The sequence below is a fragment of the Oncorhynchus mykiss genome, chromosome 12 (genome assembly GCF_057628025.1).
Source record: "Oncorhynchus mykiss isolate SJ-2025 chromosome 12, ASM5762802v1, whole genome shotgun sequence".
In the NCBI taxonomy this organism is placed as follows: Eukaryota; Metazoa; Chordata; class Actinopteri; order Salmoniformes; family Salmonidae; genus Oncorhynchus; species Oncorhynchus mykiss.
The window spans coordinates 31,224,183-31,249,320 of record NC_143033.1 but is presented as its reverse complement, the minus strand read 5'-3'; the positions used below and the strand labels follow the sequence as shown (position 1 = coordinate 31,249,320).

Genomic DNA, 25,138 nt, shown 5'->3' with positions numbered 1-25,138 from the left:
TAACATGATCACATCCACTACTAAGACATTGACTTCATCCCTTTTCTTTAATCAATACCAGAGGTGGGAATAATCAGATCAAAGCACAAATAGTGTAAGACAGTGCACAACCAAGTGTGAAAATGGCAACAAATTTGAGTATTCATCCACACAGTAGTATGGGACAGGTCCATGGTCTCTCCTAAATCCAGGGGCATACAGTGGGGAGGGACTGAGAAGTCAGGTGTCTAGGCATAGGGGCTGGGGTTGATGTTGGTCTGGGAACTGTGTCAATGGATTTGCTATATGAGGGCTAAGATCCATATGTGACCGGCTGGTTGGGCTGTATTGTTCAGGGCAGAAAAGTGAGAGATTGATGCCCAGCCTGATGCCCAGCCTGCCCCAACCAAAGTTGGTTTAGGAAGGAACTGTATGAGAGGGGTTGGCACAGGATCTTTGCCCTGCCACTTGGTTGTTGGAGTTCCCCCTCCACTTCATTCAGGGGGTGCCGAGGCGCCACACTGCACTCTCACTATGGCTGGTCAAAGTACATTGTTGCTGCTATGGGGACCGTCACTCTGTACATTGTTACTATTAGTGCTGTCACTTTGGGTATTGTTGCCATGGGGATCATCACCGAGTTGACTGTCAATGTGCATCGGGCTGGTGTCAGGGGCAGGGTTAGTGACAGTGCCCAGGAAGAGGGGAGCAAGGGAGGTGTGGTCTACCAGGGCAAACAGAAAGGGGGAGTTTACAAAGAAGATGGGAACGGAGCGCATTATGGTAACAGAGGTGGCTGCAGATGCGTCGGCCCCTTCCTCACTGAGCTCCACCCCGCAAGCGTGACGCACACTGGACACCTGCAGAGGAACCGCCGATATACCGGACAGATCAGGACCAGAGAACAGAGATCCCAAACCTGAGAGAGAAGAGATTGATTGAGCATTCATCCATCCTACACTGTTGACTGATGTAAAACACCTGTTTCTAGCTCACCTGACTCATGGAATAGTTTCAGACCTGAGGGGAAAAACTTGCAGCCAAAACTATTGACCTTTCTCTGCTAGTCTCTAGACAGACTGGATGCTTCCCACAAATTACCAATGTTCCAGATTTCACATCAGTACTAAGACAAATGTCAGTTTGGCAGACAGGAAAGAGCGGAGTTGGCTGCCGGAAAATCCATCCAGAGCCCTGCCGCAAACATCTCCGGCAGTTAGTTGATTCTCCGCAAGTTCCTAGCTGAGTAGTTTGCATGCGCCATGACATTAGCGTTACAAGCTTACAACCACTGACCGGCTGTGGCAAAAATGACCGCATTGTGTGTACACCTCATGTTTGAGGGGATTATTCATTTAGTTTTTGCACCGCCTACCCAAACTTGTGATTTGTTTGGAGTGTCGTCTGTCTGAATAGCACCCACGCCGAATTGGCCAAGAAAATCCAACATGACTCCCAGACCTAGTGCAATGGTCCTAGGTCTGGAATTTCCTAGACCACTTCTGTGCTCACCCATGCTGGACAGCGCCTCCTGTAGCTCTTGACGGTACTGCAGGGTGAACTTTGGCAGTTGGACCTGCATGGTGCTCTCCTGAGGTAGACGCCTGTACAGGTCCGAGATGTTTAGCTTGGCCACCAGCGATGACACATTTCCTCTTCCTGGCAACGGCATCACTACTAGGAAGCTGGTGTTTCCCTTAAACGGAAAACGTGCAACCTGCAAACAGAAGGGGGGTGGGAGATATATTTTAGAATGGGATAATGCACAAACTGCACTGTAAATATTAAAAGAAAAGGTGGACAAGGACAGTATTTATTATCAATGTTTCAGGAGCAAAACAAATCTCCAGTAGGAGGATGTCAAAAATATAGAAATTTAAGACAACAGTGCAGAACAGCAACAGTGCAGAACAGCCAGCCCAGCTCACCTGAGCTCCAAGCTCCCCATCTTCTAACAGGCTCAGTGGGTACTTGGCTGAGCGCATCATGTCCACATGGACAAAGTTTTTGTTGTCCAGGTAGAATTCCCCTTTCTGTGTTAGCTGAGGGTCAAAGCGAGCCTCCCACTCACCTACCAGAGACAACAGGAGAACAAGCCACAGTTGTAAAGGGTAGACACTGCTGTATGGTGTACAGTTTCCAAACCTTTATTTTAAAGACAGGGAGTTAAAAGTCATACCTTTGAAATGCACAGCATTGATAAGCATTAGCACCATGTCGTGCGGAATACTGGGCAGGAAATTGGTCATGTGACCTTTGGTGGCCTCCTCCACCCATCGGTTGACCTCCTCCACTGAGATCAGGGGGGCAGGCTCTGATCTGTACCTACGCAGGGATTCTGCAATAAAGGACTGGTACACCTCAAACTCTGAGAGAGAGGTGAACACAACATATACCAAGTGTCAAAGTGGTAAGACCTTTACAGCAGTTACAATGGATGTGCTTTATAATTATGTTAGTAGATTGCCATTTTCTGGTACAGAGCTGCAGCGCTGACATCTACTCATCCTGGAAGCACACACACCTGGGCGCAGGTACATGCGTGTGGCCACCTGTAGGGAAGTGTTGGTGAGGTGTTGGAGCAGGCTGCCCAGGGTGTGATGGTAGCAGGGTACAGTGTGGGCATGTAGAGAACTGAGCAGCAACTTCTGGGTCTCGTTGTGAGCTCCTGAGGGGCAACGACCATGTTGAGCACATTAAGTCTTGGAGATCAAAGTTAACACGCACATACAATCTCAGCTATACACTCTTAACATTATACATGAGCTCTCACACGCCTCACCCAGTGATAGCTGTGCTAGTGCGAGGGCCACACTTAAGGGTGATATGATGACATTGGGCTGCTCCGGCCCTGCCTGCAGGCTGTCCAGTAGTTGCCGGCCCAGTCTCTCAATAGCACCTCCTACTGACCGCCAGGCCTCCTGTCTGAACACCTGCTCTCCACAGGAGTGGTCCTCAGGAGCTACCATACCAGTTTCATCCTGAAAGAGCGAGAGACAGTCTAGGGGTTGGACTAAAGACCAGAGTAGGGCTAGGGTGCTAAAAAGGTTAGATATTTAAGAAAGGTTGATGTGTTTCAGGGTAGGGTTACAGTTGGCCCTCTTACAGTTAGTCCCTGCCGACAGAGGCAGAGCAGCAAGAGCACAGCCAGATACAGCACCATATCCCAACAGATAGCCTGCAAAACAGAACAAACCTGTACAATAATGTAAGGTTACAGGTACAAGGCCCATTTAGAGGAAAGGCTGGGGCAGATATAACTTTAAAAAAAAATTTTTTTTAAGTTAGGTTTGCTTGTATAGAAATAGATAAGTACGCATAAAAAAACACAGCATGGATGCCCAAAGGTTCTTGGGTCTCAGTTCCTTTCTAAAGTGCAACAGTGCCTTCACATGACTAGATTGACCAAATTAAGTTACACAGTGACCAAAAAACAGTGACAACCAATACTTCCCTTAATAAGGGAGGACACTGCTTAGATCCAAAACTAACAAAGCCTCTCCCAACACAAATCAACTGGAAACAACTTTCCAGAACAATGGCCACACGCCAAACACTTCTTCCCAGACAGCATGAACATGTGCACAAAAATGGTTGCTCACAGAATTAACACTTGACATCACACCACCTTTCCAAACAATGACTGTTCCAGTACCAAGCTCTAACATGAAAAGGACTCTACGGTGCTTTTATACATTTACATGTTCAACACCAATTATAGTCCCCTGGGAAACATGGACCGAAACGATGGTTCCTACCCTGTCACAGTAACTTTGATATTTAAGATTCAATAACAGTGATTATCAATGCATAGCAATTATTGAACCACTCACTTTTACAGAGCAATAACACATTACCTATTGCTGCTGGACATGGGACCACTGATTGGCTGAGAGGAAAAGAGAGCCAATCAAAAGCAGGATTTCTTGGCTAGTGGTCAGTGTGGCGCAGCATAAGCCTGGTTCTACAGTGCAGAGATGAGTGGTGTTTTGCTCTGGGACCACAAGTGTTTGTCAGAGGGCCAAAGGTTTCTGTTTTACTTCTAAAGTCCACAAACAGCAAACACTGGCCTCACTACTGCAACCTGTATCATATATATATATATATATATATATATATATATATATATACCATTTTTATCTATATCTATATCTATATATCTATATATCTCTATATATATATATATATATCTATATATATCTATATATATATAGATAAATATATGACTCTGCATAGAATCATTAGCGTTCATAGACGTAGTAGAAATAGTGGTAGTGGGGATATTTATTGATTGGTGATTTTAGTGTACATTTACATTTACAACTGGCTCTGTAGTCTTATTTACAAACAACAGTTTGTGCTATTATTATATCACTAGTAAACAAATAGCTACAGCCATACATGGTCCAAATAGCTTTAAATAAAAAGCACTTACTACAGTAGAAGTATATGGTTTCATGCACTGTGCCAATAAACCTACCGACTCCCTAACGCCACAATCCCTTCCAAGCCTCTATCAAAGAGAAAATCGAGATGGTAAAAACTTACCCAGCCGATGTTTGGTCAGGGGATAGGTAATATAGGCAAAAAGGATTAGGATATAGACAGACAGAGAGACAGACAGACAGGCACGGTGAGTGTTCCCTTAGCTGGATCCTGTAGTGCACAGTATTCTACATTGTCAGCCCCCTCATTGGCCAGTTAATGTTCAACCCTGCATTGATTCAGCAGAGCGACTACTCTACCAGAAAATGTGACCCACAGGTCCAATCTGTCTTTATAAGAGCTTTGGCTCTGCAACCCGGACAGAGAGCACTGAGCAGCATCATTCCTTCCCTCTCTCATTCCTTCTCTCTTTCCTTCCTTCCCTCATTTCACAGACATATCACTGATCTGAAACATTTAGCAGGTGCAATTCATGTAAAAGTTCCCAGTAGCACAATATTTTCACCTTTCTGCTCTCATCAGATCAGTGGTATCCCTGAGGGAGGAGGACAGATGCATTTTGAAATGTCCAAATAAGGGGGACCCTTACAATGAGAATCTTAATATCTACCAGACTAGTAAGGACGTCTATGGCAGCTTTTACACAGGCAGCACAATGCTGACATTATTGTCAGTAATAGTTTTTTTGACCAATCATATCAGCTCCAAATAAGATCAAATGTCCAAAGATCTGATGTCAAAAGACCAATTAGTGGGGGAAATACCAGAATTGGGCTGCCTGTGTAAACACAGCCTAAATGTCTCTATTTATCTCAGAGAAAGAGGCGGGGTGTAGTTTGGATTGCGATATTACTCTCTCTGACCTACAAACACATTTTCCTAGAAAGAGTTTGGAAACCCTCACAGATAGCTCTACGACAGTGGCAAATGTCAAATGTCCGCCTACTGAAGTGTCTGTGACCATGAGAGTTGATATGTTCCAATTTTATTAATACATGCATGGACTTTATTTACAACACTGTGTCTCCCTCTATCAGCCCTAATGGAGGAAACCCAACATAAGCACTGTAGATTGTTTTTATATGAATCAGAGTTGCTATTACACCATTTTGGGCCTAATCCTTATCCTCTGTCTCTAGCGAGCCCTTTAGGTAAAATAGAGTAAACACAGAGGGTGTCGTTTGGGGAGGGGGTGGGGGATATTGTTTTTCTTGTACAGGCCGCCCCATTCCAGCCCTATGCCCACACAAGACCTTGGCACAGCCGTTGCCACCCCACAATGCACCTGTGAATCAGGCCATCACCTGCTCAGCCCCCTTGGGGTGGTTTGGGGTGACTGTCTGTTTACTGCCTTCCATTAGGGTAGTATAAAGGACACCACCTCACAGCCCCCACATGTTAACTCACAAGCCAATTGATTATGTTATGTATACAGGCAGGAATCTGTCAGCATAACTGATTTAGACCTTTACCTGCTACAAATAGCTGACTGCAGAGAACAAGTAGCCTTCTGCTCATTGAAATCCTGGCCCTGAAATGCGGGAAAGGAGGTTTTCACTGATTGGATTACACTGACAATGAAGAAGATGATTGGCCATATTGTATGAAGGATCATCTGCAAGGGGTTTTCCATGTTCAAATAAAATTGAAGAAAATTATCTCTGTTTCAACTCTAATTTCTCAGACCATGTTGGCCGTTTCAAGTGACATATCATGTTAAGGACTGAGTGTATGTACAAAAATGGCCATAGGGTGGCAGTGTAGGATCTGAAGTCAAATAATGTGTGTGTGTGTGTGTGTGTGTGTGTGTGTGTGTGTGTGTGTGTGTCTGTGTGTGTGTGTGTGTGTCTGTGTGTGTATACTGCTGTTCCAAGGAAACCCTATCTATCTATCTATCTATCTCTCTCCTCCCCCTTATGTCTCTCTCAGAATACAGTACATTCTAGTTTCAGAGAGCCGTGTTTATTTTCCTATTTTTTCTAAGTTAATGTTTAAGTATAAATGCTACTCAACATTTTTTCTCTCTCTAGCTCGCACACACACTCACTCACACACGCACAAGAATGCCACTCAAAAGTGTTGCCACCCCTTTGAACACACACACATTATGCACACAGAGAGAGAGAGTAAAAAAACAGAGAGAGAGAGAGAGTAGAGAGAGAGACAGAGAGATGTCATGTGCAGTTGTGTCCCAACTGTAAAGCCGGAGGTATCTGGAGGTATCTGAGCTCTCCCTCATAATTGTTGCTTTCTTCCCTGCAACTCTAATTTATGTCAGTATTCTCTGATCGAGCGAAGATGGTGTCTTCGCTCCAGATTATGTGGATGTTCAAGGATGGGGTGATTCTGTTCTGTACACCGTTCCTGCTCCTCCCGCTGCCTCTACTGATCGGAACCACGGTATGCACCAAATTTCTGGAACAGACATATTCCAGGGGTCCTCTTGACCCCATCTAGGCCTAGTCTTTCTGATTTCTGCACCAAGAGTACGCTATCTGTATAATGATTTAAAATATTTTAGTAAGAGCCTACTAGTATTCTATCGTCTTGTTAGATATTTCATGAATTATTCATTTGTACACCTGACACATGCTGATTTTGACTTTAACATTTATTCCTTTAGACCTCCGCCACACACGCATGCACAGACACACAAACACGCACGCATGCACAGACACACAAACACACACGCATGCACAGACACACAAACACACACGCATGCACAGACACACAAACACACACGCATGCACAGACACACAAACACACACGCATGCACAGACACACAAACACGCACGCATGCACAGACACACAAACACACACGCATGCACAGACACACAGATGTATTATGTTGATTTCTTTTTCAGAAGAGCGCACTTTTTCTGCCAATTCAGAAAATGGAAATTCCTACATATGTACAGAGGGTAACAGGGTCAGGACCTGGTGTGACAAGGGGGTGACACATTCTTTCAGCTTGCGCCAGGGGTGAACTTAGCGCAGAACTCTGGTGTTGTCTTTAACCCTTTCTTGTCCTCTTAAGATAGAACTGCCCCGCTAAGCAGCCTGGTCTCAAAGACTACAAGTAACATAGTAAACGGAAAACCGTGACAACTCAAATTAGTATGATATGTTACATTTGGTATGGTTACATAAGACAGAAGGTTATAGCCATGGGAAGTAGGGGAGCTGAAGTAATAAGGATTCCAAAACTGTATAATTACTCATGTCTGAACACTGATTGAATTTGCGCAGCACATACGCTACCGTTAAAAAGTTTGGGGTCATTTAAATATTTCCTTGTTTTTGAAAGAAAAGCATTTTTTTTGTCCATTAAAATAACATCAAATTGATCAGAAATACAGTGTAGACATTGTTAATGTTGTAAATGACTATTGTAGCTGGAAACGGCAGATTTTTTATGGAATATCTACATAGGCGTGCAGAGGCCCATTATCAGCAACCATCACTCCTGTGTTCCAATGGCACGTTGTGTTAGCTAATCCAAGTTGATCATTTTAAAAGGCTAATTGATCATTTGAAAACCATTTTGCGATGATGTTAGCACAGCTGAAAACTGTTGTGCTCATTAAAGAAGCAATAAAATGGGCCTTCTTTAGACAAGTTGAGGATCTGGAGCTTCAGCATTTGTGGGTTTGATTACAGGCTGAAAATGGCCAAGAACAAAGACCTTTCTTCTGAAACTCGTCAGTCTATTCTTATTCTGAGAAATTAAGGCTATTCCATGCGAGAAATTACCAGGAAACTAAAGATCTCATACAATGCTGTGTACCACTCCCTTCACAGAACAGCGCAAACTGAAAGAGGAGTGGGAGGCCCTGGTGCACATCTGAGCAAGAGGACAAGTACATTAGAGTGTCTAGTTTGAGAAACAGATGCCTCACAAGTCCTCAACTGGCAGCTTCATTAAATAGTACCCACAAAACACCAGTCTCAACATCAACAGTGAAGAGGCGACTCCAGGATGTTGACCTTCTAGTCAGAGTTCCTCTGTCCAGTGTCTGTTCGTTTTCCCTTCTTAATCTTTTCTTTATATTGGCCAGTCTGAGATATGGCTTTGTCTTTGCAACTCTGCCTAGAAGGCCAGCATCCCTGAGTCGACCTCTTCACTGTTGACTTTGAGACTGGCGTTTTGCGGGTACTATTTAATGAAGCTGCTAGTTGAGGACTTGTGAGGCGTCTGTTTCTCAAACTAGACACTCTAATGTACTTGTCCTCTTGCTCAGTTGTGCACCGGGGCCGCCCACTCCTGGCGTAGAAGAGGGAGGAAACATTTCCTCGTCACACCATAGGGTGTTGAAGTTCAAGTTTACATTACTTGACCTCGACGAATTCACATCGCAGATCAATGTTTATACAATGGCACCACCAGACACAGAACATTGTGTTCATGTGCTTCAGTTATTTTGTGTGTGTTTGTGTCCTTTTGAACTCAATAATATTTGGGTTCTCTGTACTTCTGTATGGCTCTAAATAGAGTATTGTAACTGTGTGTGTTTGCAGGAGGCAAGATGTGCCTATGTGATAGCTCTGATGGCAGTGTACTGGTGTACTGAGGTATTGCCACTAGCGGTGACTGCTCTCCTGCCCGCTGTCCTTTTCCCTCTGTTTGGCATCATGGAGTCCAAGCAGGTACGTGCGTAAAGATGTAGGATCTTCATTTGAGCACCCTGCTGCTGGAGATCTTTACTGCAATGCAGGAAATGTAAAACATGTAGAGTATTTGAGGTTAAAGGCTTTTGAAGTTTGTAATTTCCACTTTGACTTGATTCTTCCTTACCGAAAATGTACACTACATGATCAAAAGTATGTGGACAACTGCCCGTCGAACATCTCATTCCAAAATCATGGGCATTAATATGGAGTTGGTCCCAGCTTTGCTGCTATAACAGCCTCCACTCTTTTGGGAAGGCTTTCCACTAGATGTTGAAACATTACTGTGGGGACTTACTTCCATTCAGCCACGAGCATTAGTAAGGTTGAGCGATTTTTGCCTGGCTCGCAGTCGGCAATCCATCCCAAAGGTGTTCGATGGGGTTGAAGTCAGGGCTCTGTGCAGGCCAGTCAAGTTCTTCCACACCGATCTCGCCGAGTGACTCAGCGGTCTAAGGCACTGCATCTCAGTGCTAGAGGCATCACTACAGACCCTGGTTTGATTCAAGGCTGTATCACAACCGGCTGTGATTGGGAGTCCCATAGGGCGGTGCACAATTTGCCCAGCGTTGTCCGGGTTAGGGTTTGGCCGGGATAGGCCGTCATTGTAAATAAGAATTTGTTCTTAACTGACTTGCCTAGTTATATAAAAAATTGCTTAATTATAAATTATTTATAAATTATTTCCACATTGTCATGTGGAAACAGGAAAGGGCCTTCCCCAAACTGTTGCCACAAAGTTGGAAGCACAGTATCGTCTAGAATGTCAATGTATGCTGTAGCATTAAGACTTCTCTTCACTGGAACAAAGGGGCCCGAACCATGAAAAACAGCCCCAGATTATTATTCCTCGTCCACCTAATGTTATAGTTGGTACTATGCACTGGGGCAGGTAGCGTTTTACTGGCATCCGCCAAACTCAGATTTGTCCGTCGAACTGCCAGATGGTGAGGCGTGATTCATCACTCCAGAGAACGCGTGTCCACTGCTCCAGTGTCCAATGGCGGCAAACTTTACACCACTCCAGCCGACGCTTGGCATTGCGCATGGTGATCTTAGGCTTCTATGCGGCTGCTTGGCCATGGAAACCCATTTCATGAAGCTCCCAACGAACAGTTCTCGTGCTGATGTTGCTTCCAGGGGCAGTTTGGAACTCAGTAGTGAGTGTTGCAACTGAGGAGAGACAATTTTTACACGCTTCAGCACTCGGCGGTCCCAGCTGAACCGTTGTTGCTCCTAGACATTTCCACTTCACAATAACAGCACTTACAGTTGACCAGCGCAGCTCTTGCAGGGCAGAAATGTGACGAACTGACTTGTTTGAAAAATGTTATCCTATGACGGCACCACGTTGAAAGTCACTGAGCTCTGCCGTAAATCCATTCTACTGCCAACATTTGTCTATGGAGATTGCATGGCTGTGTGCTCGATTTTATACACCTATCAGCAAAGGGTGTGGCTGAAATAGCCAAATCCACTCATATGAAGGGTTGTCCACATACTTGTGTATATATTGTATCAACCCCTACAAAAATGTCCATTAATTATAATCCACATAATAATAGACATTTCCTGTTGAGAGATTATTTTCCTGCTGTAGCAAACTGGATCAAAGTAAGATCCTACATGTGTATCAGGTGTGTATGCAGTACCTGAAGGACACCAACATGCTGTTTGTAGGCGGTCTGATGGTGGCTGTTGCCGTGGAGACATGGAACCTTCACAAGCGCATCGCCCTCAGGGTTCTACTTGTTGTGGGGGTGCGGCCTGCCCTGTGAGTAGCTAATCACAGGTGTCTATCTTTATCAGTTTTTCAGGTATCAAATCAGGATTGTCTGCAAAATTCAAGACCATGTAAACCCACTGAGCTAAAGCCTAGCATTATTTCCTCCTTCTCCACTTCCTCTTTTCTCTTTCTGATACACTGGCCCCCTTTTGCTGTCCACGCCAGTCTGATGCTAGGGTTCATGGGTGTGACAGCGTTCCTGTCCATGTGGATCAGTAACACAGCCACCACAGCTATGATGGTCCCCATTGTCCAGGCTGTCCTGGAGCAGCTCAACAGCCCACAGAATGGGGAGAAGCCCTTGCCCATCCCCCAGAGCCAGGAGAATGTTATGATTCCTGAGGAAAGACTGGAGAACAGTTCAAACCCACAGGACAAACTTATCATCCAGGACAATCACATTCCACTGGAGAAACCAGCCACAGAGGATAAACTGGACTCCCCAGACAAACCAGTTCACCAGGACAACTCTCTGACTGATGGGAAGCCAGGTGAGGGGCACTGGGCTGGGGGCAGAGGTCAGAGTAGGGGGCTAGGTGAGACTGGAGAACTGCCTTCTCACCAACACACCATAATACAGTTACATGTACATGGCGATTTCAGACAAATATAGACGTAGGTTGTATGTCTACAGGCAACAGGCACACTATAGCCTGCCTAACTAACAACTTTGGCTAGGACCTCTTGGTAGTCCTGATTCCCAAACCTCTCTAATATATAGTGGTATTGTCTCCCCCTTCCTCTCTGTATAAAGTGGTAGTGTCCATGGTCTTGAAGGAGGGGACTGAAGCAGAGGAGCAGGTTGGGGAGGAAGAGGAGGAGAAGGAGAGGACAAAAATGTGTAAAGGCTTGACGTTGTGTGTGTGTTACGCTGCCAGCATCGGAGGCACTGCCACTCTCACTGGTACCGGACCCAACCTCGTCCTCACAGGGCAGATGAGCCAGTATGTAACACACGCACGCACGCACGCACGCACGCACGCACGCACGCACGCACGCACGCACGCACGCACGCACGCACGCACGCACACACACACACACACATAGCATATGTACCTCTCACAGACATACACCTCACAAATGTTAGTGCATATCCCATATATGAATATAGATATGGGTATCCGAACATATCGTGTTGATCAACTGGCATTTAACATTTTTGAGAAGTGAAGTTCTTAACAGAAACCCACTGTCAGACTCTTCCCTCAGAACGGTGACGTGGTTAACTTTGCCTCGTGGTTCGCCTTTGCCTTCCCCACAATGCTGCTAATGCTGATGCTGGCCTGGCTCTGGCTCCAGCTCGTCTTCATCGGCTTCGAGTGAGTGACCTGGCCAGAGCATCACAGTGCATTATTTTAACTCTACTCTCTCCTCTCAGTTCAACCACGACATGATATTTGTAAAGGTTTGCACAGGCCAAATAGGGCAATGTCTCTCTCACTCACTCTGCTTCTTATCTGACCTATTAGTTTAAATAATCTATCTCTCTCACTCACTCTGCTTCTTATCTGACCTATTAGTTTAAATAATCTATCTCTCTCACTCACTCTGCTTCTTATCTGACCTATTAGTTTAAATAATCTCTCTCTCTCACTCACTCTGCTTCATATCTGACCTATTAGTTTAAATAATCTCTCTCTCTCACTCACTCTGCTTCTTATCTGACCTATTAGTTTAAATAATCTCTCTCTCTCACTCACTCTGCTTCTTATCTGACCTATTAGTTTAAATAATCTCTCTCTCTCACTCACTCTGCTTCTTATCTGACCTATTAGTTTAAATAATCTCTCACTCACTCTGCTTCTTATCTGACCTATTAGTTTAAATAATTTATCTCTCTCACTCACTCTGCTTCTTATCTGACCTATTAGTTTAAATAATTTATCTCTCTCACTCACTCTGCTTCTTATCTGACCTATTCGCTTAAATAATCTCTCTCTCTCACTCACTCTGTCTTTCTCTCACCCCCTTCTCTTTTGCTCCCCCACTCATTTCTCTTGTCCCTTTCTCCCCCTCTTCCTCTCTAGTCTGAAGCGTACGTGGGGCTGTGGTGCTGTGCAGTCAGAGAAAGAACATGCAGCGTATGATTTGATCCGTGAGGAGCATCGTCGTCTGGGGCCAGTGTCCTATGGAGAGTTGAGTGTCCTGGGGCTCTTCATTCTGCTGGTGGTGTTGTGGTTCACACGAAGCCCAGGCTTCATCAACGGATGGGCAACCCACATCTTCAACACAAAGGCAGAGTATGTAACACACACCACACAGTGAAATACTTTACACACCATATATACTCAACCACACAGACTCACACACAAAACACTAGCAGGTGGAAATATACAGACACATGCACAGTAACACAAGCTTGATCTGAAGGATAGATTACCTGAGTTGTCTTTAGCCCCAGAACCTTCTGTTAGAACAAGTGTCAGGACACGGGGAACAGGAGAAAACAAACACAAATGTACAAAACGTGTCGTTCACAGAGTAAACCGTCTGTGTTGCATCAATAAACATGTTCTGAACTTTGACACACAGAAACACAAACTTGTGCACGTACACACGCTCTGACCGGCACACACAAAGACTTGCATAGGCACATGCACACACAGAGTCTGGGAAACATGATCTCACTAGAGTGAATGAGAGAGTAAGCACACTTCTTTATGACAAACAGATCGATGGGCAGGAGAGGCACACACTGCGGTCTCTCTTATCTGGTCATGTGACCACCCTATCACAGAGGGCATATGTGACGTCTGTCAATCTATGAATGGGCACATCACCATGGAAACAGGTGTTGATTATAGCAGAATCCTGGATCAAACTGGGGCTAAGGTCATCAAACATACTCTGTCCATTACGTCAATCCACTCTTTATTTGTATTTGTAGTTATTAAGGATCCCCATTACCTGATGTCAAGGTAGCAGCTACTCTTCCTGGGGACCAGCAACATTAAGGCAGTTATATACAATTACAAATATGACATGAAATTACATTTCATAACACTTTTCACAACACATTACGTGTGTGCCCTCAGGCCACTACTGTACTCTACTACCACATATCTACAATACAAAATCCATGTGCACCTTTCGTGTAGAGTGTGCGTGTTGTGGATATGTACATGTGGATATATATGAGTGTGTCTGTGCCTGTGTGTCTATTCACAGTCCCCGCTGTTCCATAAGGTGTATTTGTGTCTTTTTAAAAATCTGATTGTACTGCTTGCATCAGTTACCTGATGTGGAATAGAGCTCCACGTCTCTATGCCGTACTGTGCGCCTCCCATAGTCAGTTCTGGGGATTGTGAAGAGACCTCTGATGGCATGTCTTGTGGGGTATGGATGGATGTCTGCTGTGCTAGTACTTTAAACAGACAGCTCGGTGCATTCATCATGTCAATACTTCTAACAAAAACAAATAGTGATGAATTCATTCTCTCCTGTACTTTGAGCCATGAGAGATTGATATGCATATTATTAATGTTAGCTTTCTGTGTACAGTTGAAGTCGTACATTTACATACACCTTAGCCAAATACATTTAAACTCAGTTTTCACAATTCCTAATTCTAGTAAAATTTCCCTGTCTTTGGTCAGTAAAGATCACCACTTCATTTTAAGAATGTGAAATGTCAAAATAATAGCGGAGAGAATGATGTGTTTCAGCTTTTATTTATTTCATCACATACCCAGTGGGTCAGAAGTTTACATACAATGGTAGCATTGCCTTTAAGTTGTTTAACTTTAGTCAAACGTTTCGGGTAGCCTTCCACAAGCTTCCCACAATAAGTTGGGTGAATTTTGGCCCATTCCCACTGACAGAGCTGGTGTAACTGAGTCAGGTTTGTAGGCCTCCTTGCTCGCAAACACTTTTTCAGTTCTGCCAATCCCAATCCCTGTATACCCCTTCTGCCCACAAATTTTTCCATAGGATTGAGGTCAGGGCTTTGTGATGGCCACTCCAATACCTTGACTTTGTTGTCCTTAAGCCATTTTGCCACAACTTTGGAAGTATGCTTGGGGTCATTGTCCATTTGAAAGTCCCATTTGCGACCAAGCTTTAACTTTCTGACTGAAGTCTTGAGATGTTGCTTCGATATATCCACATCATTTTCCATCCTCATGATGCCATCTATTTTGTGAAGTGTACCAGTCCCTACTGCAGCAATGCACCCCCACAACATGATGCTGCTACCCCCGTGCTTCACGGTTGGGGTGGTGTTCTTCGGCCTCCAAACAATGATTGTCATTATGGCCAAACAGTTCTGTTTTTGTTTCATCAGACCAGAGGACGTTTCTCCAAAATGTACGATATTTGTCCCCATGTGCAGTTGTAAACTGTAGTCTGTTTTTTTTATGGTGGTTAAAGAGCAGTGGCTTCTTCGTTGCTGAGCGGCCTGTCAGGTTATGTCGATATAGGACTTGTTTTACTGTGGATATAGATGCTGTTGTACCTGTTTCCTCCAGCCTCTTTTCGCACCAAAGTACGTTCATCTCTAGGAAACAGAACGCATCTCCTTCCTGAGCGGTATGATGGCTGCGTGATCCCATGGTGTTTATACTTGTGTACTATTGTTTGTATAGATGAATGTGGTACCTTCAGGCTTTTGGAAATTGCTCCAAAGGATGAACGAGACATTTGGAGGTCTACAATTGTTTTTGTTAGGTCTTGGCTGATTTCTTTGGCTTTTCCCATGATGTCAAGCAAAGAGGCACTGAGTGTGAAGGTAGGCCTTGAAATGCATCCACAGGTACACCTCCAATTGACTCAAATGATGTCAATTAGCCTACCCGAAGCTTTTAAAGCCATGACAACATTTTCTGGAATTTTCCAAGCTGTTTAAAGGTACAGTCAACTTAGTGTATGTAAACTTCTGACCCACTGGAATTGTGATACAGTGAATTTTAGGTGAAATAATCTGTCTGTAAACAATTGTTGGAAAAATTACTTGTGTTATGCACAAAGTAGATGTTCTAACCAACTTGACAAAACTATAGTTTGTTAACAAGAAATTTGTGGAGTGGTTGAAAAACGAGTTTTAATGACTCCAACCTAAGTGTATGTAAACTTCCGACTTCAACTGTACATTTAAGGTCCTGTTTGGAGCCAATTGTAAAGTCCCTCATCACATTGTCATTGGGTTATAATTAGTTAGTGTTCAGAAAAGGATTGGAAGGCCTCTCCCCGGCCTTCCTCTGCTGTACCTCTCCCCAACTCCCAATCCCTGTATACCCCTTCCCTAATCCCCTGCTGCCTCCTAACCCTACACAGTCTAACCCCCGCAGTCAAACTATCCTATAGGATTCAAATAGAAAAAATCATATTACAATCTAACAGCAAATCTTATCAGATTCTGGAACCTATCCTGTAGAATAGAATCTTATAGGAGTCCAATAGGACTGGTTCCAAAATCTGATAGGATTGTTCTATTGGATTCTTATACTGAAATCCTATAGGATCCTATAAAATAAAATTATATCAGCCTAGATCTCCCAGATACTTGAATTACAGCCACTTGTCACCTAGCCTAGGGATTATAAAAGTGCCTATTAAAATCCTATAGGAGACCAATAGGACTGGTTCCAAGATCTGAGTTTTCTATTAGTCATACTGTAAATTAACTTACAGCCTTGAATCCCTGGTAATGGCTCACATCAACACAATTGTCCGATAAACCCTAGACCCACTCCAATTTGCATACCGCCCAAACAGATCCACAGATGACGCAATCTCTATTGCACTCCACACTGCCCTTTCCCACCTGGACAAAAGGAACACTTATGTGAGAATGCTATTAATTGACTACAGCTCAGTGTTCAACACCATAGTACCCTCAAAGCTCATCACTAAGCTAAGGATCTTGGGACTAAACACCTCCATCTGCAACTGGATCCTGGACTTCCTGACTGGCCGCCCCCAGGTGGTGAGTTTAGGTAGCAACACATCTGCCACGCTGATCCTCAACACTGGAGCCCCCCAGGGGTGCGTGCTCAGTCCCCTCCTGTACTCCCTGTTCACCCACAACTGCATGGACAGGCACAACTCCAACACCATCATTAAGTTTGCAGATGACACAACAGTGGTAGGCCTGATCACCGACAACGACGAGACTAAAGGGAGGTGGTCAGAGACCTGGCCGGGAGGTGCCAGAATAACAACCTATCCCTCAACGTAACCAAGACTAAGGAGATGATTGTGGACTACAGGAAAAGGAGGACCGAGTACGCCCCCATTCTCATCGACGGGCTGTAGTGGAGCAGGTTGAGAGCTTCAAGTTCCTTGGTGTCCACATCTACAACAACCTCGAATGATCCAAACACACCAAGACAGTCATGAAGAGGGCACGACAAAGCCTATTCCCCCTCAGGAAACTAAAAAGATTTGGCATGGGTCCTGAGATCCTCAAAAGGTTCTACAGCTGTAACATCGAGAGCATCCTGACTGGTTGCATCACTGCCTGGAACAGCAATTGCTCGGCCTCCGACCGCATGGCACTACAGAGGGTAGTGTGTACGGCCCAGTACATCACTGGGGCTAAGCTGCCTGCCATCCAGGACCTCTACACCAGGCGGTATCAGAGGAAGGCCCTAAAAATTGTCAAAGACCCCAGCCACCCCAGTCATAGACTGTTCTCTCTACTACCGCATGGCAAGCGGTACCGGCGTGCCAAGTCTAGGACAAAAAGGCTTCTCAACAGTTTTTACCCCCAAGCCATAAGACTCCTGAACAGGTAATCAAATGGCTACCCGGACTATTTGCATTGTACCAATTGCTGGGTCATTCTACCAATTTGGTGCCTTTTGAGAAGTGTAACGTGGTCAAATTTTTTTCACCTAATTTTAACATTCTGTCATAAAGAGCACATGTTCAACTTCATCAAACACAAGTTTTCCCATCTCAAGAGGATTTTTTTTGTAAATTAATATAGTAAGTGCTTATTAAGTGCCAAATAAAGTAAAAAGGTTGACCATAACAAGGTTTATGATTTCTTCTTAAATCAGCCATAAATCCCCTTGTTACAGGGGGAATGAAAGCTTCCCACTTGGCCCACACTGGTTGAGTCAACGTTCTTTCCACATAATTTCAATTAAATTACATTGACCCAACATGGAATAGACATTGAATTGATGTCTGTGCCCAGTGGGCTGTTGTGTGCAAACAGGGAGTGGCAATTGAATACAAGCTTCACATTTATCGATATTTTTTGTACCTGTCTATCTATGGGTAACAGGGTTGATGTGTTATGCTCAAGCCACTCAGTTTTCCACCAAAAAACACCAGAAAATTGCCAAAAAGAGTAGAACCAGCTTTCCTGCTTTTGACTGATGACTTGACTATTAGATGTTCAATGTTTCTTTAAAATGGTTTTTTACCATATTAAAACGAGAGTTCAGTTCACGTAACATGGTTGACAAAATGAGGGGCAAATGAATCACTAATCACATAGAATAAATAAGGATCTTCAAAAATGACTGTCAAATAAACAAAATATCTAGGGCTTTACAATGATGGTGAAACTTGGACACATTTGGGGATTAAGTGGGTTAAAATCTTCCTAGAAGTGACACAGGTTTGACGGAGGGACATGTCAAAATGCTGAATTTGGGCACTTTAGATCGAAGGGCCCGGAGCTGAGTTTCTAATAAGCTAACATATGGGAAATGGTGTCGACAGATGGGCTGTCGTGCTCTTAGGAAACTTTGCAGTATTTCATTATTAGCCCAGGAAATGTTTGTGTTATTACATACTGCCGGGAAGAACTTTTGGATATTAGAGCGACGGTAACTCACCAGCATTACCAGCATTAGGACCAGGGACACGACTTTCCCGAACCGGATTCTTTGTTCCCCAGGGCAATTGAACTGATTCCAGAGGCTGTTCCAAAACACAGCCAAAGGAAAATAGGTACTCGGAGTGGACTTTTAGTCCAACTCAGTAGGCGCGCACTCCACCCACCGCTTCGAGTATATTACTCGCTGATGTTCAGTCTTTGGATAATAAAGTTGATGAGCTCAGGGCAAGGATATCCTTCCAAAGAGACATCAAGGATTGTAACATACTCTGTTTTACGGAAACATGGTTCTCTCAGGATATACTGTGTCCGTTCAGCCAGTTCGGTTCTCAGTTCATCACGCAGACAGGAAAATATCTCTCTGGGAAGAAGCATGGGGGTGTATGTTTCATGATTAACTACTCATGGTGTGATTGTGATAACATACAAGAACTCAAGTCGTTTTGTTCACCCAACCTATAATACCATACAATCAAATGCTGACCGTATTACCTCCCAAGAGAATTCTCTTCGGTTATAGTCACAGCCGTGTATATTCCTCCTCATGCCGATACCACGACGGCCCTCAAGCAACTACACTGGACTTTGTGAAACCTGGAAACCACATATCCTGAGGCTGCATTTATTGTAGCTGGGGATTTTAACTAAGCAAATTTGAGAAAAAAAGTTACCGAAGTTCTATCAACAGATTGACTGTAGTACTCGAACTGCTAAAACACTCGGCACTGCTACTCTAACTTCCGGGATGCCTACAAGGCCCTCCCCCATCCTCCCTTTGGCAAATCTGATCACGACTATATTTTGCTCCTCCCTTCCTATAGGCAGAAACTCAAACAGGAAGTACCCGTGCTAAGGACTATTCAATACTGGTCTGATCAATCGGCATCCACGCTTCAAGATTGTTTTGATCACGCGGACTGGGATATGTTTTGGGTAGCCTCCATGGAACAACATAGACGAAAACACTGATATGGTGACTGAGTTTATCAGGAAGTGTATAGGAGATGTTGTACCCATTGTGACTATTAAAACCTAGCCTAACCAGAAACCGTGGACAGGTGGCAGCATTCGTGCAAAACTGAAAGCGCGAACCATGACATTTAGCCATGGCAAGGTGACTTGGAATATGGCAGAATACAAACAGTGTAGTTATTTCCTCCGTAAGGCAATCAAACAGGCAAAACATCAGTATAGAGACAAAGTGGACTTGCAATTCAATGGCTCATACACGAGACGTGTGTGGCCGGGTCAACAGATAATCATGGACTACAAAGGGAGAACCAGCTATGTGGCAGGCACCAACGTCTTGCTTCTGGACAAGATAAACACCTTCTTCGCCCACTTTAAGGATAACACAGTGCCACCGACGTGGCCCACTACCAAGAATTGTGGGCTCTCCTTCTCTGTGGCCGACGTGAGTAAAACATTTAAGCGTGTTAACCCTCGCAAGGTTTCCGGCCCAGACGGAATCCCTAGCCGCGCCCTCAGAGCATACGTAGACCAGCTGGCTGGAGTGTTTATGGACAAATTCAATATCTCCCTATCCCAGTCTGTTGTCCCCCCCATGCTTCAAGATGACCATCATTTTTCCTGTACCCAAGAAAGCAAAATTAACTGAACTAAATGACTATCGCTTCTGTCATCATGAAGTGCTTTGAGAGACTAGTCAAGGATCATATCACCTCTACCTTACCTGACACCCTAGACCCATTTCAATTTGCTTACCGCCCCAATAGATCCACAGATGATGCAATCACCATCGCACTGCACACTGCCATATCCCATCTGGAAAATAGGAATACCTATATAAGAATGCTGTTCATAGCTCAGAATTCAACACCATAGTACCCTCCAAGCTCTTAAGCTTGAGGCCCTGGGTCTGAACCCCGCCCTGTGCAACTGGGTCCTGGACTTCTTGACGGGCCGCCCCTAGGTGGTGAAGGTAGGCAACAACTTCTCCACTTTGCTGATCCTCAACACTGGGGCCCCACAAGGGTGTGTGCTCAGCCCCCTCCTATACAGTACTCCCTGTTCACCCATGACTGTGTGGCCATGCATGCCTCCAACTCAATCATCAAGTTTGCAGATGACACAACAATAGTAGGCCTGATTACCAACAATGACGAGACAGCTTACATGGACGAGGTAAGGACCCTATGAATGTGGTGCCAGGAAAATAGCCTCTCACCCAACGTCAACAAAACAAAGGGGCTGATCGTGGACTTCAGGAAACATCAGAGGGAGCACCCCCCTATCCACATTGACGGGACCGCAGTGGAGAAGATGGAAAGTTTCAAGTTCCTTGGCGTACAGATCACTGAAAAACTGAAATGATCCACCCACACAGATAGTGTGGTGAAGAAGGCGCAACAGCGCCTCTTCAACCTCAGGAGGCTGTCAAAATTTGGCTTGGCACCTAAAACCCTCACAAACTTTTACAAATGCACAATTGAGAGCATCTTGTCGGGCTGTCTCACCTACTGGTACGGCAACTGCACCACCCACAACCAAAGGGTTCTCCAGAAGGTGGTGCGGTCTGCCCAACGCATCACCGGGGGCAAACTACCTTCCCTCCAGGACACCTACAGCACCCGATGTCATAGGAAGGCCAAAAAGATAATCAAGGCCAACAACCACCCGAGCCACTGCCTGTTCACCCCGCCATCATTCAGAAGGCGAGGTCAGTACAGGTGCATCAAAACTGGGACTGAAAAATAGCTTCTATCTCAAGGCCATCTCAAGACTGTTAAATAGCTATCACTAGCACATTAAAGGCTGCTGCCCTGTATACATAGACTTGAAATCACTGGCCACTTTAATATTTGAAACAGGAGTCACTTCAATAATGTTTACGTATTTACTGTATTCTTTATTATTTGTATTTTTTTCTTCAAGCTTTACAGAATGTACATGTACAATGTAAGTACAAAGATTTTACCATATCCCAACCACCCTCCTTCCCTCCCTCCATACAAGACATCCACCCAACCCCCCTAGTCCCTTCCCTACCTCTCCGCCCTACCTCAGTCAACCCACCTTGATTCCCTCCCATCCCATGCCCTCCCTCAATTCTGTCCTCAAAAACAAAAATTCTACAGAGATATCGCAACAAATAAACATTCAACAATACAGGGGGGGGGGGGGTATACAAACAACTCAATACAGATTCAATATACAAAAACATAAATAAATAAATGATCAGTAAACCTTAGACAAACTTGCTTGGACTGGATCAAATCAAATCAAATTGTATTAGTCACATGCGTCAAATACAACAGGTGTAGACCTTAATATAAAATGTTTACTCACGAGCCCCTAACCAACAATGCAGTTTAAATATTGATATGAATAAGAGATTAAAAAAACAGCATTATAGCATTATATTGATGATTGTACCTATTATGTAATGACTTCTGGTAATGCTTACTGGGAAACCTTAAAGCATCTCATCAGAGGGGAGCCTCTGCAAGCCATTAAAATATGATATAAATGGTTGCCATTTTCTAACAAATGTATCATTGGAACCCCTAAAAGAATACTTAATTTTCTCAAGCTTTAGGAAGAACATTACATCGTTGAGCTGTTGAGAAGTAGAGGGGCTGAGCAGACTTCCACTGGAGATTAATTCTATGTCAAGCTAATAAGGATGCAAAAGCAACCATATCTGCATTTTTGGGGTCCAAGGAGAACAAGTCTTCTGGAATACCAAAAGCAGCTTTCAAGGGACAAGTCTGCAGGTTCATTTCAAGCACCTCCAGATAAAGTTTTAAAAATAGAATCCCAGTAATTTTGTCATTGAATGAACATGTGACTAAGGTCTCATGGTGAGACATGACATCTATCACACTCATCATTTACATTTGGATGCATGTCAGACAATCTGGATTTGGAAAAATGCACCCTATGTAAAACCTTAAATTGTATGAGACCAAGACGAGCACAATATGTAGTGGAGCGTACTCTATCAATCGCCTCATCCCACCACTCCTGTGTAAATTCAACACCCATCTCCCGTTCCCAAGCAGATTTAATTTTGTTGGTGGAGTGTTTGTCCAATGACAAAATATACAAATAGATCTGATAAATTACTGCTTTCTGTCAAGGTAATAGAGTCAATATGCCATCCCAGGGTTGGCAAGGGGTGGAGCAGGGAAGCCAGAAAATTGGGAGCAGACACAATGCCTAATTTGAAGGTAATGGAAACAGTTAGATGGAGAGAGAGTATTTAGAGGCCAGGTTGGGAAAACTATAAAAATTAGGACTTAATACCTTTCCTTGTCCAGTAAGAGAAAGCATTATCTATTAGAGAAGCGGGGAATGTGATTCTTGTCAATAGGACCCATAGTAGATGCAGCAGAGAATTTAAAATGTTGTCGAAACTGGTACCAAATCTTAAGTGGGGAAAGCACTACAGGATTCCGAGTATAGCGAGAGGGGAATGTTGGGAGAGAAGAGCAGAGTAAAGCAGGAAGAGAAGCAGAAATACAAGAATGTGCCTCTAGGTGGCACCATTGGGTATCTGGAGCATGTAACCAGAATGGCAATTTCTGAAAGTAGGCTGCCCAGTAATTGTATAAAAAGTTGGTTAGTGCCAGCCCTACACTAAACTTGCAGCCCTGAAGTAAAGATCTACTGGCTCTGGGTACATTTTCTCCCCAGATAAATGTGGCAACAGCCTGATTGATTTACTTTTTTTTAAAACACTTCGGTAAAAACAATGGGACAGATTGAAATAGGTAAAGGAATTTGTGTAAACTGTTCATTTTTACAGCATCCTTACTATACAGTGGGGCAAGAAAGTATTTAGTCAGCCACCAATTGTGCAAGTTCTCCCACTTAAAAAGATGAGAGAGGCCTGTAACTTTCATCCTAGGTACACTTCAACTATGACAGACAAAATGAGAAAAAAAATCCAGAAATCACATTGTAGGATTTTTAATGAATTTATTTGCAAATTATGGTGGAAAATAAGTATTTGGTCAATAACAAAAGTTTATCTCAATACTTTGTTATATACCCTTTGTTGGCAATGACAGAGGTCAAGTGTTTTCTGTAAGTCTTCACAAGGTTTTCACACACTGTTGCTGGTATTTTGGCCCATTCCTCCATGCAGATCTCCTCTAGAGCAGTGATGTTTTGGGGCTGTTGCTGGACAACACAGACTTTCAACTCCCTCCAAAGATGTTCTATGGGGTTGAGATCTGGAGACTGGCTAGGCCACTCCAGGACCTTGAAATGCTTCTTACGAAGCCACTCCTTCGTTGCCCGGGCGGTGTGTTTGGGATCATTGTCATGCTGAAAGACCCAGCCACGTTTCATCTTCAATGCCCTTGCTGATGGAAGAAGTTTTTCACTCAAAATCTCACGATACATGGCCCCATTCATTCTTTCCTTTACACGGATCAGTCGTCCTGGTCCCTTTGCAGAAAAACAGCCCCAAAGCATGATGTTTCCACCCCCATGCTTCACAGTAGGTATGGTGTTCTTTGGATGCGACTCAGCATTCTTTGTCCTCCAAACACGACGAGTTGAGTTTTTACCAAAAAGTTATATTTTGGTTTCATCTGACCATATGACATTCTCCCAATCTTCTTCTGGATCATCCAAATGCTCTCTAGCAAACTTCAGACGGGCCTGGACATGTACTGGCTTAAGCAGGGGGACACGTCTGGTACTGCAGGATTTGAGTCCCTGGCGGCATAGTGTGTTACTGATGGTAGGCTTTGTTACTTTGGTCCCAGCTCTCTGCAGGTCATTCACTAGGTCCCCCCGTGTGGTTCTGGGATTTTTGCTCACCGTTCTTGTGATCATTTTGACCCCACGGTGTGAGATCTTGCTAGGAGCCCCAGATCGAGGGAGATTATCAGTGGTCTTGTATGTCTTCCATTTCCTAATAATTGCTCCCACAGTTGATTTCTTCAAACCAAGCTGCTTACCTATTGCAGATTCAGTCTTCCCAGCCTGGTGCAGGTCTACAATGTTGTTTCTGGTGTCCTTTGACAGCTCTTTGGTCTTGGCCATAGTGGAGTTTGGAGTGTGACTGTTTGAGGTTGTGGACAGGTGTCTTTTATACTGATAACAAGTTCAAACAGGTGCCATTAATACTGTAAGTGATAGTGATAAGCTACCCCATCTCTGAAAATCAGTTTTCATTTAAATTCTCTGCTGCTGCAAAGTTTGCAGAAAAAAGAGAATGTAATGAACGAGTTACATTCACGCCAAGGTATTTGAAACCAGAGCGGCTAAGCTGAAATGGCAAGTCTGTCAGCTGGAGCTGTAGCGCTGCTGGATTGATTGGGAAGCACTCACTTTTCTGGAGATTCAGCTTGTAACCGGAGAAGGAGCCAAAGTTCACCAGAATGGAAAGGATAGAATTTAAACAGGTAACAGGGTTATTTACATGGAGTAACAAATCATCTGCATATAATGATAACCTATGTTCAACTCCTTCCCGTGTTACAACTTGG

General features: G+C 44.1%; 2 protein-coding genes across 6 annotated transcripts in view; one reads left to right on the top strand and one right to left on the bottom strand.

The window, feature by feature from the left end:
- Nucleotides 1-28: 28 nt before the first annotated feature.
- Nucleotides 29-4,798, bottom strand: serpinf2 (serine (or cysteine) peptidase inhibitor, clade F, member 2). Of its 5 annotated transcripts, none has more exons than XM_021622440.3 (8): nt 4,528-4,798; nt 3,086-3,157; nt 2,762-2,960; nt 2,504-2,647; nt 2,159-2,347; nt 1,908-2,050; nt 1,492-1,696; nt 29-898 (listed from the first exon to the last, which is right to left on the bottom strand). In XM_021622440.3, exons 2-8 carry the CDS (start codon nt 3,140-3,142, stop codon nt 522-524), a joined length of 1,314 nt encoding a protein of 437 aa, XP_021478115.2. In that variant the 5' UTR covers nt 3,143-3,157; nt 4,528-4,798; the 3' UTR covers nt 29-521.
- Nucleotides 4,799-6,519: 1,721 nt separating this feature from the next.
- LOC110537420 (Na(+)/citrate cotransporter) overlaps nt 6,520-25,138 on the top strand; it is a 32,703-nt gene continuing 14,084 nt past the window's right edge. Inside the window, exons 1-7 of the mRNA XM_090192239.1 lie at nt 6,520-6,825; nt 8,944-9,072; nt 10,731-10,867; nt 11,045-11,370; nt 11,634-11,823; nt 12,076-12,198; nt 12,907-13,119. Of these exons, the coding sequence (XP_090048365.1) occupies nt 6,697-6,825; nt 8,944-9,072; nt 10,731-10,867; nt 11,045-11,370; nt 11,634-11,823; nt 12,076-12,198; nt 12,907-13,119 (1,247 nt within the window). The 5' untranslated portion in view covers nt 6,520-6,696. The remainder of the gene's footprint in view (nt 6,826-8,943; nt 9,073-10,730; nt 10,868-11,044; nt 11,371-11,633; nt 11,824-12,075; nt 12,199-12,906; nt 13,120-25,138) is intronic.

What these genes read in the sequence shown, in the direction of transcription:
- serpinf2 (XM_036936701.2), bottom strand. Translation starts at nt 3,647, where the DNA reads ATGTTAGAGCTTGGTACTGGAACAGTCATTGTTTGGAAAGGTGGTGTG. An exon ending in ACTAGCACAGCTATCACTGG is followed by an intron (nt 2,648 to 2,761) that starts GTGAGGCGTGTG and finishes GTTGCCCCTCAG; the next exon opens with GAGCTCACAACGAGACCCAG. An exon ending in CAATGCTGTGCATTTCAAAG is followed by an intron (nt 2,051 to 2,158) that starts GTATGACTTTTA and finishes TGTCTCTGGTAG; the next exon opens with GTGAGTGGGAGGCTCGCTTT.